The sequence below is a fragment of the Empidonax traillii genome, unplaced genomic scaffold (genome assembly GCF_003031625.1).
Source record: "Empidonax traillii isolate 1590-97213 ecotype Southwest subspecies unplaced genomic scaffold, ASM303162v1 scaffold598:size422692, whole genome shotgun sequence".
NCBI classification, from domain to species: domain Eukaryota; kingdom Metazoa; phylum Chordata; class Aves; order Passeriformes; family Tyrannidae; genus Empidonax; species Empidonax traillii.
Window position 1 is genome coordinate 121530 of NW_020955791.1, and position 15927 is coordinate 137456.

Genomic DNA, 15927 nt, shown 5'->3' on the forward strand with positions numbered 1-15927 from the left:
TTGTAAGACATGCAGACTAAATAATCTGAAAAATTCGCCTGAGAAGTAATGTTATTAAAGAAGGGAAATGGAGAATACACTTGTGCATTCACATGACTCACATCAAGTGTCATATGATGAAGAGCAAATGTTAAAGTGGAGTTTTTACAGGTCACAAATTTTGTCTGACAGTACTGAAATTTAAAAGTGTTGTGTTTTCTGGGAGTGTAAATGATTTCTGTTCATTGTTTTCCAGTGAATTCTATGCAAAAAAGAGAACTCCTATTATAAATTTACCAGTAAGGTCTTCAGAAGGAAAAGTAGGAAAATAGTTTTGCAATTTTAAATAGAACATAGATTAATTTTCTTATTAATGTAAAGCACTACACTAATAGATGAAAAACCTTTTTATTCTCCACAAAGGTTTTGAATTGTTGCAGTTATACAATAGCTAATGTGGTGGATTTGACAGAATTTAGACATTGTTTTAATGGACAATCACAGGAAGATCATGTTTTTCTTCCAAAGACTTTAAATTCTAATAATATTTTATATAACTTAATAACTTAAATTTAATTTTGTACTTTATAAGCTGTGAAATCATCACAAAAGAGGTAAATGGTCTACTAGAGATTGATTCATTTATTTATATTTCATTCTGAAGATATTTGGACACTTCTCTGCTTGATGTTGACGTGCAACCAACTTACATACGAGTGCTGGTGAAGGGAAAGGTTGGTGTTTTCTTACTACATTAATTTCAAATCAAGAGTTAATATTCACCATAGTTGTTCAGTGGACTTAGGATCTGAGTTTTATGTTGTTTGTATCTATGCAGAAAGAATGTTCTTTAAATACCTGCATTATTTTGGACCACATATAAAGTGGGGAAGTCCTAACCAGAAGACTTGCAAAGTCTGCTGTCTTTCTCTCCTTCTCTCTTCTTATTCCCCCCACACAGTGTACCATAATTCACTTTAGAAGAGAGCTTCCTAGTTGCCCTAGGCTAGAATTTAGCAATTTCACAATCTGGAATTTATAGCTGACAGAAGCCAGTGGATGTATATTCTTCTGAAAGGGCATTTAAAATGTCATTCCAGTTTTCTCTCTTCTCAGTGGTTTTAATTTTGTCATCAATTTTTTTAAAAATTCAAAGTTCTTTCACAGTAAACCAAAATCCCTATTTTTGACTGTACCAACTGCATAAACAAAACTTCAGAATTGCTTTACTTCCAAAATAGACTGGATAATCTTTCTCATTTAATTGCTAATGTAAGTCAAGCATCATTTTATAACCTTCTTTAGAAATGTCACTTCAGGAATGGCAGCAATTCAGGAATATACATCTGACTATACTTATAAGTACAAGCTGTTTACCATGCTAATAATTTATTAGGATTATATAAAGTGAGAGGATTTAGAACCTATACTGGCCTTAAAATCAAAGGATGTGAGAGTGATGTTTTAACACATGCTCTGTCCATATCAAAGGAAAAAAAACATTACCATGATATACTTCAATCCCATATTTTCTCATAGCCATTTCAGTTTGTCCTCCCTGAGGAAGTGAAGCCAGACAGCAGTTCTGCTAAAAGATCACAAACAACTGGTCATTTGGTTGTTACCATGCCAAAGGTATGTAAAGTAGTCTGAGGAGACATCACACGAAGCTCCCTAAATGTTGTGAGTGCTTTGGGAACGTTTCTGAGTTACAGGTAACATCTGGCTTGTTAAAGATATTCAATCTAGCCTTTCCCATAGGGGCATATTTTCTAAAAAAGGAACACTGCATAAGAACAATTTAATTGTAGAGCCAAACCTTACTATTTAAAATCCCTTTAAAGGAACATTATGAAAATCAGTATTAATAGAACTGTTTGTATTTATTTTAAACAAAACCAGCTTTTTATGTGCTAAAAGAGACTCTGCAAAACATGCAGTCTTTGGCAAATGTGTAAGAAGATAGTTTTTTTAAAATAATGACAATAAACAACATACCTACTTTCTTTTGCCACTGGTGAAACAATAAAAACAATTTGTTTTTTCAAAATTTGTGTGGCACACGTGTATGAAGGTTACACTGTTGTTCAAATAGAGACACTCCTGTCACGTCTCGTGTTTGGAACAAGAGTTGCCACGAAGTTGAACATGAATCAGCAATGTCCTCTTCTGTCACAGAAGACCAGTTGTATCCTGAGCTGCATTAGGAGTGTTGGCAGCAGGTTGAGGGAGGCAATCCTTCCTTCCCCTGTGTTTGGCACTGCTGAGATGCACATGGAGCACCGTGTCCAGTGCTGGGCTCCCCAGGGCAAGAGAGACATGGACATACTGGAGGGAATCCAGCAAAGGGTTGTGAAGATGATTAAGGAACTGGAGCACCTCTCCTGTGAGGGAAGGCTGAGGGAGCTGGGACTGTTCAGCCTGGAGAAGAGAAGGCTCGAGGGGATCTTACCAATACATGTAAATACCTGAAGGAAGGATGCAAAGAGGCAGAGCCAGGCTCTTTACAGTGGTGCCAGTGACAGGACCAGAGACCGTGGTCACAGACTGGAGCACAAGAGGTTCCCTCTGAACATCAGGAAAGAATTTCTTCCTGTAAGGGTGACCGAGTGCCTGCACAGGTCACCTGGGGAGGCTGGAATTCTCCAACCCTGGAGATACTCCAAAGCCATCTGGACGTGGTCCTTGACAGCTGGCTCTAGGTGGCCCTGCTTGAGCAGGAGGGTTGGGCAAACAGACATCCACAGGTCCCTGCCAATCTGAACCATTCTGTGATCCTGTGAACTTCATGGATTTGCTGACCAAAGATGGATTTGTGTTACTTCACAGCAATTGCATGTAACAAATACTAACCTATTGTTCTTTGTTCTATATTGTAGTCACAGAGTGTTCTCTTCCCCCAGGGCTGAATTACAGTTCTCAGGTTAAATTTTTGGTATACATATATTTTCCAGATGCTTTCTGTCCATCAAAATTTCATTATTATTAATAGGAGGTAATCTAGGAAGCAAGGTATAATGAGTAATAATTAACAACTGGAAGGCCAATATGTATTTTTCTTGCAGAATATTATGGCTGATTTTATCAGCAATGCTTGAGAATACTAATTTGAGATCACCAACCTAATGTGAATTCCTTTTAGTAAGATAATTGGAAGACCAGTGTTCATGCAACTTCTTTCAGGCTGTATCAGTGATAAGACAAGCCTAGTGACTATATTGCACTATATTTAATATTTTTTTCCTGATAAAAAATTATCAAAATAAAATTATTTGCAACTAGATAAATGGTCTAGCACATTCCTTAAGTAACTGAAATATTAAAAAATGCCACCAACCTAAAAATAGTGTCCTATAGCATGCTGCTTACAATAGTATCCTAAAAATATCTCACTCTTCTCAGTAACAGAACAGAAATCTAACTGAATTCTGAGTGGTTTTCACTTCCTTTAGTGAGTTTTTGATCAAGTTAGTAAACCTTTCACCATTCATCTTCCAGCCTGTTCATAGTTCCCAAGACTTTAAAAAGGAAAACAAAACCTCTTTCCTTGCCTCTCCAATGACCTTGCCACACCACAGATACTGGAGATTGTAAATTCCAAATGCAGTAGAAGAAAGCAAATAATTCTCACCTTCTTTTCTGGGAACATTTTTTTTTTAATCTGTGCTGTTTACTCCGCATCAGATCCCATAGAGTGGGTGCCTTTCTAAGGCAGTGTCAATATCAACATTTTTTTGGAAGGTCATCAAAAGAAACTGAAAGCCACAAGCTCCAGTGAAATGATGCAGTGACACTTTTAAAGTGTAGTGTTTGGGCTGTAATAATCATCTGTACAGAGATTTTTGCATGACTACATTGTACGTACTTCATATTCTGGGAGAAATATTTGTGACTTGAAGCTTTTGAAATCTTGAACACCTGTTCCCTGACAGCATCATCTTTGCAGATGATTCAGGAAAGTTAAAACCTGAGGGTTTCTTTAACAGACTTTGGCCAAAATTGGCATATATGATTTTATAAAATGTCATCATAGATTACACAGTAGCATTTTAAATGATGTCTGAGAAAAAGCACCAAAACCCAGCGCTATTAGCAAGCAGGTTTAATTTAGGGCTCTGAGACGTTCTGTTTCATGTTTTAAAACTTTCCTTTTCTTATTTTAGTGAATCAGAGAGAAAAATTTGAACTTTTGATTAATTCTTTATTATATAAGTGGTCCCGAATGAATTCTGACAGCTTTTTATTGCCTGGGCCTTCAAAAGCATTTAGAAATGAAAACATCAGTGAGAGTTAAATTCCTTAATTAATCTAAAAATAGATGGTATGTATTATGCATGTCAGTGTTATTTGATAGAATTACGTTATTTAATTCTCACTTATCTAGGTATGGTAAATGCAGTAATATTTCATTAGCGTCAAAGGCATGTGGAGACATACAGCTGTGGAGCCCTGGAAAACTAATAATCCTTCAGAATAAATGTGTTTCAGTGAAACTCTGTTACTCAATGGAATTCCCACTGTAGAAGAAGAAAGCACTGCAGGAAAAAAATGTGGACTGAAAATATGAATAAAAATATGGTTTTCACATATTCCTTCTAGTTTTTTTCAAATAAAGTGCAGTTTCTATTTAACACATCTATTTCTAGCATTCTCTGGTAATGATCTTAAAAGGGGTGTCCTTTCTGTTTTCTAAATAATGTAAATATTAGAAATAGTTTCATAGAATAACTTCAGAAAGCTTCATCATATTAATTTAGTCAATCTTCCTGTATGCCACAGGCTTTAAATTTGGCGCAGTTATCTTTCTGCTGAGCCCAAGGTCTTACCTTTGGCCACAGTTGAAGCTGTGGAAGTTCTGTTTTTCAGAGCAGTTTTCTTCAGTGATCCCTGTCACTAAGAGGTGGACAGTCAGTCACTGGGTTTGGGGTTTTTTTGTTGTTGTGGTTGGTTTTTGTTTGTTTGTTTAGGGGGTTTTGTTTTTTGTTTTGTTGGTTTTTTAATTGAACAGAGGTAGGAGGACATCTTTTGAGCAGAAGAGCTTTTATGTCAAGCAATATTTGATAATTGATAGATGTTCTAGTAGGCAAATCCTAAGCCTTCCCTAAGATGCAGGATCAGTTCTTGTGAAGGAAGTATCTTCTGTTGAGTGCACAACCAGCACGTTTCTTCACCATCCTTGATGATGTTCTGAGGGCAAAGTAAGGAACATGAGTCTCAAGGGGATCAGTGGAATGAATTATTTTAACAGAACACTTGAGGGCCTCCTGAGAGAAGAGGGTACAAAGAAACAGACTTTGCTTCCCCAGAGCAAATACAGAACGAGAGGACATCAGCCTCTTCACACTGAATTCCAGAAACAAATGACAGAAGCCACAGGTTTTGTCTTATTTCTTATGGGGTTTAGAATGCAGACTCTAAATTCACAGGGCTTCTGGAACACACTGCTCTCAAATCTATTACACTATTAAATAGCCAATAAAATGAACTATTTGGTATCGTTTCTGTTCTCCTTTCTTTCAAATGCTTAAGGGATCCCTCTCCCATGATGTTTTTAAGAAGGGAGAGAGACTTTTTTACAATGAGATACCCTTTTGTCAACAGCACATCTTCCAAAAAATGATGGCAAACGTTTTCTTTGAGTAAGAGAATTCACCTGGACTTTGAACTTAAGATTCTGCTTTAGCAAAGATCTGAGGGAGTTTGTGGTCACTTGTCATTTTTATAAAGAGTGAGGAGAAGTCCAGACAGCAGCTGATTCTGTAATAAAAATATCTGAACAACAAGCACATGGACACCAGAACTGAAATGCAAGTGAGAGGCACATCTTGAATCAGTTCGTTAGCTATGGAAAAAATAAGTAATATGCATTATTAACATGGTACTAAACAAGACATCATATATTTAAATATGAATAGATGAATATATTTAAATTGTCATATATATATATATATATATATATATATATATACACTTTTATAAATGTTTGACTATAATTCCATTCAGATAATTTGGTTAAATTTGCCTTATGTCTGTGCTTCATGCTGAGCGAAGTGTTAAAATCTAACAGAAAGAGTAAATGTCACTTGAGAAAATTTATGCAGACGCTCTCAATTTTCTATTTTTGAGAGATTATTTTAAATGCTTGTGAGCAAAAGTGTCGACTGTTATGGGAATTATTCTTTGTCTGTTTTTATTTCAGGCCAAAGAAATAATCCTGGCTAAGCAAAAAGTTTCAGCTTCAATTAAACATTCTGACTGTGATACGCTGCAAAAAAATGCGAGAAGGTAATTCCTTTTTGTCTCCTGCGTTTGTTTTATTTTTTTCAGTGTGTTATTCACATGCCAGAAAATGTGCTTCTTATTATGTTATTGTTGAAAATGTGAAAGCATTGATTTGTGTAGAGTAAAACTATTTCTATAAGCTTTAGACTAATAGCCTGTCTGGTGCTGTTTATAAAGTAGCAGAGCCAAAAAAGCACTTATTTCTGCCTATCAGTTTTGTACCATCAGCTCATTCAGATTATTAATTGGTATATCCTAAAACTAAATCACCTACTGAGAACGGCCTCTGCAGAGATCCTTGCAATGGAACCCAAGTCTGAAAACCTTTTAGCAAGCAATGATTTTGAACCTCTCTCAGGAATGTATTTTCTCATGGATATGCAGGTTGAGCTACTGTGCAAGGAAATAGGTTCAAAAGTCAATTCTGCAAGGGTTTATAACATAGATCCATCCTATTAAATGTGGTGTAAACTCCAGCTCTTGAAATCTTCCAGTTAGTGACTGCCAGAAGCAAGGATCTGTGATGCATGGTTTTTTGGTTTTACCCTTAGCAGGTATTAATGTAGATAGACATTAGGGTTGAGGGACACTTGGCCTAAGTAAAAATAACATGATATCTCATTTAATCCTTCCTTTTTGTCTTGCTGTAGCCAATGCTATTTATATCAGAAAAAGATATGATAACGGAGTTTTTTAAGCTGTTTATCTGTTTATATTTGAAGTGTTGCACTTGTTACCTTGTTGGTTTTCATTGTGGTGAATGTTGAAGAAAAGACTAAGCAGATAGTAAAAAAATGGTTCTGCAAGGGTCAGTTGTAATTAATGCTGCATGCTATTTCCTATTTCTAATAAAAATCAGTCATTAACTTCTTTTCTTGCATGACCTGCGCCATGAGGAGAAGACAGGACAAGAGGGCACGGGCTTAAGCTCTGCCAGGGGAAGTTTAGGTTGGATATTAGAAAGAAGTTCTTTACAGAGAGAGTGATCAGGTATTGGAATGGCCTGCCCAGAGAGGTGGTGGATTCACAATCCCTGGAGGTTTTTAAGATGGGGCTGGATGTGGCACTGAGTGCCATGATCTAGTAATCACAGTGGGGTTGGATCAAGGGTTGGACTTGATGATCTTGGAAGTCTCTTCCAACCCAGTTAATTCTATGATTCTATGATATGGCAACTGTAAGAATTTATAAGGTTACTAAAGGGCCACAAGGACTGGACCCCTTCTTTAGGCAGGAGTCATCACAACAGTGCATTGTCTTGATCACTGAGTATTTCAAAAATTTCTAGAGGGTCCAATCTAAATGGTGGATTCTTACTCTCCATTATATTTGTGAAGTCATGACAGTCACGGGAAGTCCCTGGTGACTGGAAAAATGGAAAGGTTGCACCCATTTTTTAAAAAAGGAGGGAAAAAAGAGGACACTAATGACTAGATACCTGTCAGCCTCCCCTTTGAAGTTTCTACTTTGTCTGGGAAGATCAGAGACCAGATCTTCCCCAAAGTTGTGCTAAGGCACATGGAGGACAGGGGGCTGATTCAGGACAGCCAACACAGCTTCCCCAAAGGCAGATCCTGCCTGAACAACCGAGGGCCCTTCTGTGATGGAGTGACTGCATCAGTGGATGAGAGAAAGGCAATGGATGTCATCTGTCTGGACTTCTGTAAAGCCTTTGACACAGTCCCCCACAACATCCTGCTCTCTGAATTGGAGAGAGATGGATTTGATGGATGGAGTGGTGCAGTGGATGAGGAATTGGTAGGCTGGTTGCATCTAGAGGGGAGTGGGCAGTGACTCAATGTCTGGAGGGAGATCAGTGACAAGTGGTGTCCCTCAGGGGACAATGACATAGACAGTGGAACCAAGTGCACCCTCAACAAGTTTGCCAATGACACCAAGCTGGGTGGTGCAGTTGACAGACCTGAAGGACAGAATGCCATCCAGAGGGACCTGGACAAGCTTGAGAAGTGGGCCCATTTGAATGTCCTTTGACAAGGACAAATGCAAGTTGTGCACCTGGGTCAGGGCAACCCCTGGTGTAAATAAAGGCTGGGGAAATAAAGAGCAGCCCTGAAAAGTACTTGGGGATACTTGTGCTTGGAAAACTGGACATGAGCTGGCAACGTGCACTTGGAGCCAGAAAACCAATGGTATCCTGGGCTGCATCAAAAGCAGTGTGGCCAGCAGGTTGAGGGAGGGGATTCTCCCTCTCCACTCCACTCTGGTGAAATTCCACCTGGAGTACTCCATCCAGCTCTGGGGTCCTCAGTACAGGAAAGATATGGACCTGCTGGAGCCTGTCCAGAGGAGGGCCACAAAAGTCATCAGAGGGCTGGGACACCTCTCCTTTGAGGAAAGGCTGAGAGAGTTTGTGTTCTTCAGACTGGAACAGATAAGGCTCCAGGGAGCAGCCTTGCATACTAAAGAGGATCTTGAGAGATGGGGGACAGATTTTTTAATAGGACTTGTAGCAGTAGGACAAGGGGAAATTGTTTTAAAGTAAATGAGGAGAAAGATATAAGAAAGAATTTTTTTATTATGAGGATTGCCCAGAGAGGTGGTGGATGCACCATCCCTGTAAACATTGAAGGTCATGTTGAATGGGGCTCTGAGCAACCTGATCTAGTTGAGGATGTCCTTGCTCATTGCAGGGGTGTTGGATTTCAGTGCAGTTTTAAGTAATTATGAATATGCTTCCTGCAGATTTTGAGGGTTAAAATATTGCAGGAATATGTATTACAAAAGTAGAGTAGGAAAAGAGTCTCTGAATTACAGCTCTTTCTAAAAATAGTAAGTTTTGACCTCTTTAGTTGAAAAGTCTCTGAGTAGCCAGATGTTAAAAAATTTGCTGAATAGTTGTCTCTTAGATTACAGAAGAACATTCATTACAGTGATTGCACTTGACAGCTACAGATGTCTTAGCTAAATGCTGTCAGACATATAATCTGCTAAACTGTAATGTAGTGCTTTAAATCTCTTTAACTCTTGTTAGCTAGATTACATGATGATGCTGTCATTACTTCTGCCACATATGAGGGATTTCTCATGTGACTGTACACAGAACTGTATTTTGAAACCTGCAGAGAGGCAAGTGTCTGTGGAAGCAGTTTGACAGAGTGATTTATTACACTTACAAAGCCTGTATTAATGCAGTAGCTCAGAATTCCATTCCTTACTGGAATTGGCCTCACGGTTCAGCTGCGAGGTACTGAAGTTGAGTTCTCCACAGCTGCGTAAATGAAACTCAGCAGTAGGTGGGAACTGACTTTTCTAAATAATACTGGAAATTTTAAGAGTAACAGTTACATAAAGACAATAATCCTTGTCTCAGCTTTAGACTGTTCTTCCTTTGCCATGTTGGAAAAGAAAAGAAATGGAATAAAACTTAAAATGTCTCTAAATGTAAATATCCACACATTTGAATTCCTCCAGTAAAGAAAGATATATAAGAATACAACTTTTTTTCTTTGCTTTGGGGGCTTTGTTGGGTTTGTTTTTTTGGGAGGTTGGCTTTTTTGGGGAGGGGGGAAGTGTTGTGTTTTTTTTACTGCTAGAGTATCCATCTCTGTCTGCTGGTACACCCATAAATGCCTTTGAACAGTTTCAACCAAATTTCACTAATTGTGAGAGACATAAAATATATAAAATTGCTTCTAAGTTATGTTGAACTTGGGACCAGGAAAACTTGAATGTTTTTAATCACTGTATTGGATTTTAATTCTAACCTTTTTCTAGCAAGCATGTCGTGTTAATACTCATTGGCAGAACTTCCTTTATGGTTTGCAGTTTCATGGTCATAAACAAGCATTACTTTACTTTCCTTGGAGAAGTTTTTGGTTTTAGTTGAGCTTTTTTTCATTTATTAATAAGTAGAGAATAAAAGATTGATTATTTCAAAAACTCTCCACAGTTGTCTCACTTGGGATGTGGCAGCGTTGCTGAAGATGAGACATACTGAGATCTAGTTAAGTACCTGGGAGTATCACAAATCTTGGGAGTTGAATTGATTTGCAGAATCAATATTTTCTGGTTACAAAGTTTGCTAGCTGTCATGAAGACATTGAGAACTTTCAGAATGCAAGTTATATTGTCTGGGAAAGGAGGAATCATAGGAACTGTAATTTAATTGACTAACTAGAGAGTAGAGTCAGGTATGACTAAGCAACATATTAAAAAGGATTTTTACTCAAATTAGTCTTCCAGTATGGACTCATTTCCATTCTCTTGGAGGCATGGAGCTAACCAAAGCAGAGGGTATACACGTCTATCATTTGACCAATGAAGAGAACAAAAGGTGGGGTGCCTCAGAAGTGATTTGAAAATTAATTTTCACACACAGGCCTCTGGTAATCCCTGACTGTCATAAGGGCAAGGAGACTTCAGAAACGTGCCCTTCTGGAGAAGAGCATTCTCAAGAACACTATTCAGTTAGGTCTTGTTCACTACAATCTGAAGTTACCTCCAATTGTGTACATGTGGCAAGGACAAAAGACTGAGGGCAGAGATGTACTTAAAAGTCAAGTTCTAAAATTCCATAACTTTGTAGACAACTTTGTTAGAATAAAGTGTGGTGTCACTATAAGCTTCCCTTAATTTTTAATACATCAGGGACTCGACTTTGGCTGACAAATCGAATAGTGAAAGGGGTGAAAATAAGATGGTGTTTAGCCACGTGAAAAAATTCAGTCAGTTTGCACATTTGCAGGTATTGGAGCATATTTCTTGCTAACAGACAAGGCCAGTTTATTTAGTATCTTCAAGTGATTATGCAAAAGAAGGTAAGGGATGGAACAAGGAAGTTGAAAATGTCACAGTGATTATGATTTTCTGTCTAACTTTTAGCAACTTGGACTCTGCTATTATATACAGTCTCAGTCTGATGAATCCTATTTGTGAGACGTATTTGTCTTTTAGAACAGAATGACCCAGGAATCATCAGCCTTTCATTTGTCAGAACTTCTCACCAGTGATTTGTTAGTTCTTCTTGGTTGTAGTTTAGTCCCTGAAAAATGAATTTGATTCTACCAGTATTTATATTTTTCCAGTGATCCAGTCTGAAGACTCCAGTTATAGTTTCTTATCTCTATGTAGAGAGATTTGAAAGACCCGTTATACAATGAAAGAGGTTATTAACCATAATTATTTGGTTAGATTACCTAGTAGATTTTTCTAAGTCTATATTTTCAAAAGTTGAGACCAGAGTATGGCAAAAGTCAGACATTCACCATCAGTTTTTAACATACATAAATAAAGATTTGTCTTTCTCTCTCTCTAAGCTCTCAAATAAGGTATTCGATATAATGGAATAATTCTGTTTTCTTAAGAAAGGCATTTATTAGTACTTAGTTTCTAAGATGAAATTATTTTTGTACTGTTTCATTCATAATGTTAGAAGACTGGAAAAAGTTTCTCTTCAAAGCAGTTGGTTTTGATTTGAAAATATCTTTGGATATCCTGGTGCCAGAAACAAAACTTTCAGTTAAGTCTCAATAATTGTATATTCTGGATCAAATATATGAGAAATCTTTAGCAACTTAAATTTTATTGAAATTCAGAAGTTGAAGCAGGGGAATGTAACTGTCAAATCCTTAAAGTATCAAATATGTGCATTAAGAACTGTGTGAATAAAAAGTGTAAATTATCAAGAAATATCGAATTATCAGATATGCACTCTGTCCCACACCAGATTGTTCAGCAGGCTGCTATGGTTATGCAGAATGGAGGAACTAACTTTCTTTATTGTGGTCTTTTCATTTGTACTTTAAAATCATTATTGAACTGTGCGGAGTTAGAAATAGCTTTTCAAAGGGACAAAAATGTCAGGAAGAAAGAAAGCATTTAATCCAGTATTATTTATTTTTGTATGGTGTTCTAGTCTTTAGACCATAATTTTTTGAGTAGAGAGCATTGAACAGCAGGTAGTAGTGACAAAAACTATGAAACTGTGACCTTCATCTGCTTTTAAACCTGAACTTGAAGCATTTTGCAAACACTGAGATTTTCAGATCTGTGCTGTAGCAGGTCCTGCAAGGAATATCACAGTTGTCTTACCATTGCTCATAGAAGAGCTTCAGCAACAAGATGATTTTATTTCCGCTAGGTAGAATTGCATGGAAAAACCCCTCATTCTTTCTTCCAAAAATGTTCAGGTGGGTTAGTCTTGATGTCATCAATACCCAGGCTGTTTTTGCATACATTGCACGATGAGAGGAGCAGATGCTCGGCAGATCACTGTGCCATAGCTGCACTGACTCAGCCATGGTAGTTGTGATTCCCACTCTGAAGCTTTACTAAACAAGTATAGAATGTTTGATCATGTTCATGTAAGTATGCAAAAATCCACTTCCTTTCTCCCAAAAAATCACCTCTGCTTGATTCTCAGTCTCACCTGTTGTCTGGTGCTAAAACACTTCCAGATTACGTGTCGATGAAATTTTGAGAACGGCTGATGCATATAATCCTTTCACAGCTTGTTGATGTGTTTTGTTACTTATGAAACTACTGTTAGTTCATTTCTGGTATAATGAAGTTTATTCTGCTTCTAAACAAACTACTCAAACTCCATAGAGTTTGTTGTATTTGCATGAATAACAATTTGTACAATTTTAGAGCCGCTCAACAAACGTGAAATACCACTGCTAATTAAAATACTTCTAATCAAGGAAATTCTTTTCTAATGTGATGGAAACAAACACTGAGCCTGATTTCTTTTCATATTTATGGTTTTTCAGCTTCTTCTGCGGTGCTTCAGATTAGTGGTTAATGATTAGATTAAGATTCTGGACAGAGGCTGCTCTCTTTGCTGTCTCACCAGCAGCTACTGATAAAGTGATTGCAGGACACAGCACATTTCATAAATTACACAGGAAGCAAAATGTCTGTTGATTTTTGGGGATGAACATTTTCCAGAATGTTACCACAGATAGAATCCATTTTTATTTCATTAAATAGCATAGTGTAATATAAGGAAAAAAAAATCTGGCCTTATAAATTGAAGACCATTCAGGGCAAGAAGTAAGACTTTTCTTGTATTTGTTTTCATGACCTCTTTTTTTTTTTTTTTTTTTCATTTGCCTCTTTTCTGTTTGTTCTAGTTCTGATCTCCTGGGTAAACACTCAGTTTTCTCACATCTGTCTTGTGCAATGCTGAGCTTGGAACTGTGACCCAAAGTACCACTCAGTATACAATGGAGTACAAAGATGTACAAATCACATTGTAATCGGAAGAAATGAAACATCATTGGGCTATTAAATTTCCATTTTGCTATTCTGCATGTAAACTCTTACAAATTGCATTGAAAGGAAGCTAGATTTTTTCCATTTAATCACTGAGCCCCTCTATTAGAAAAGAACATTGAGATTAAATGCTGAAATTCAGAGAGTATATTTCAAATCTTTGATCATCATGTCATGTGCGTAAGTTGCCTTAATGAGTGGCCTGTACACATTTCTAAGTGTGATCTGAAGGAGTATCCTTAATATCAGTAGAATCTGCAAATTTTGTTAAAACTCTGACCTTTCTTACAAATTTTTTTTTTCATAGTACAAACATGGTGAGGATTGACATTACCAAAACATAAAAATGAGATGATCAAATAAAAAAGTTTATACAATTTTATTTTCTCTCTAAATAAAAGTATTTCTGTTTTCCAAAGATGAATCTGTCACATAAAAATTAATAAACAGCCAGTGTGTTAAAAATGAGCAGAAAGAACAAAATAATTAAAAAACAATTAGATAAAAAAATTGTCTTATATCAAAAGCCAACCATTTGTGGTGTGATACCAGCAGTCACCATGTTCTGATATAAAACAAATTACAGATATGAAAAATTAAATTTTGATGTTTGTAGGCTAAAGATTCTTTTCTACAAAATCTGAAGAGATTTTGTAGTACTTTTCTGGGTTTACGTTGAGGTTTTTTATAGCAATCAATTTTCAAGTTACAAGAACTCTTAACCCTGGTTTAATTGGACTTAGTAACAACCCTCTCACTAAAGTCGATGTCTTTATAAACAGGCACTCAAAATAGAATCACAGAATGACAGAATAAAGTCAAATAGTTCTCTTATATTTGACACTGAAGTTAAGTTTTTTCCATTTGTTTCCCTCTTGTTTCAGGAGTGGAAAAGTTGAGAAGTTAGAAGTGGATCCTAGCAAATACTCATTCCCTGATGTGACAAAGATAATCCAAGAAAAGGAACGAACTGGACAGGGACCTCTAAAGCTACAACCAGAGAAGATGACAGAGGTTAAGGAGAGTTGTGTTGAGTTTGAAAATGATGAAGATGTTCCTCCCTTAATTTGAAACATTCTTAAATGGTCCCTCTATAGTATATGTCCCTCTATAATGTGTCCTTAAACAGTCACTCCCTCTCTCTCTCTCTATATATATATGTAGTGTGTATGGTTGAGTTTTGGAACCCTATGTGTAAAGCAAATATAATAGAGCTGGAGTTGGAAATATCATTACATTTCTTATCAATAACTTTTTTATGCTTGTGTTTTTTGCTGAATTTTCTGTTAGTATATTGCTATATAAATTCATTTTTCTATATTGCTTGATTAGTGTGAGATCAGAATGGGAGTCATATATCAGAGACTGTCATTTCTTCAAAGAATTTACTGTCTGGGTTGAAAGATGACATATTACTGTAGAAAAAGAGAGAAGGAAGGAATAAAGCACTTGTAACCAGATTTATGATTATGCTCATTAAACTAAGGATAGGAAAAATCTCTGTGCATTCCTTCAGTGTTTTCCTTTTCATGAAGGACAACAGTAGAAGAAAATAAGGTATTAGGAGAGCGAGAGACATTGCTGTAACCTGTCATACATCAGTGGATGTTTTTCCTGCATAATGCACAGCTCCTGGATTCTGGAGCTGGTTTAACAGTGCCACTCCTTGAAGGTTTTAGGAGAGAGTAAAGAGAAACTTCAAGCAAAAAGTGAGCTACATTACCTTGCTAATGTTCTTGAAATTGTTTCTTTGTCGAGGAAGACATCATTTGGTTCTGCAGAAAGAAAATGCTTCAGATTCAAATCAGCTTTTGCTTCTGGTCAGATGGGATAAGGCAAGTAAATTTAAGTCAGGGAGAATCAAACCATATTATCTGGTTAGAACTTGTTTTCATCCTGAGGATAGAAAATTATTAAGTTGCAATTATAACTGAACCACTAAAACTCCACTTAAAATATAGTGTTTAAGCAGCAGTCTAGATTCAGATAGTGCCCATAATACCCTCAGCACATAGTCAAGTTCATGACACATTCTTCAAAAGTGTTGTATCCCTAACTGTGAAAAACATCATGCAAAAAACTCAGCAGTTCGAATGAAAATATTGCTACTGAATTCTGGGAATTTTTAGCCACTCTAAAGTGCTTTATGATTCTCCACAGATGTTTAATGTAAGATAAAGATAAATAGTCTATCTTAAAGGGCATTGAAGAGAAGCAGAATATACCCATCAACGCAGACTGATGGCTTGAACTGATGCATTTCCTTCGGTTGCAATTTGAAATGGATATAGGATTAAAAAAAATGAAGTTTCATATTAATGCTGCCTATACTGAGAGCTGAAAATAAAGTTTATATATTACAAAGACATAGACCAAAGTGGAATTTAGGCATCATCTGATGCACTGTCATATATATCATCTCAGATTTTT

General features: G+C 36.7%; 1 protein-coding gene across 6 annotated transcripts in view; it reads left to right on the plus strand.

Annotated features, from left to right (window-relative positions):
- LRRC6 (leucine rich repeat containing 6) overlaps positions 1-14988 on the plus strand; it is a 32150-nt gene extending 17162 nt beyond the window's left edge. For 5 of the 6 annotated variants that reach the window (XM_027898474.1, XM_027898477.1, XM_027898471.1 and 2 more), the window contains 5 exons: positions 644-713; positions 1519-1614; positions 6179-6264; positions 14382-14580; positions 14628-14988. In XM_027898474.1, the coding sequence (XP_027754275.1) occupies positions 644-713; positions 1519-1614; positions 6179-6264; positions 14382-14568 (439 nt within the window). In that variant the 3' untranslated portion in view covers positions 14569-14580; positions 14628-14988. Of the gene's footprint in view, positions 1-643; positions 714-1518; positions 1615-6178; positions 6265-14381; positions 14587-14627 lie in introns of all 6 variants that reach the window. The other variant, XM_027898472.1, reaches the window with a different exon arrangement.
- Positions 14989-15927: the final 939 nt, after the last annotated feature.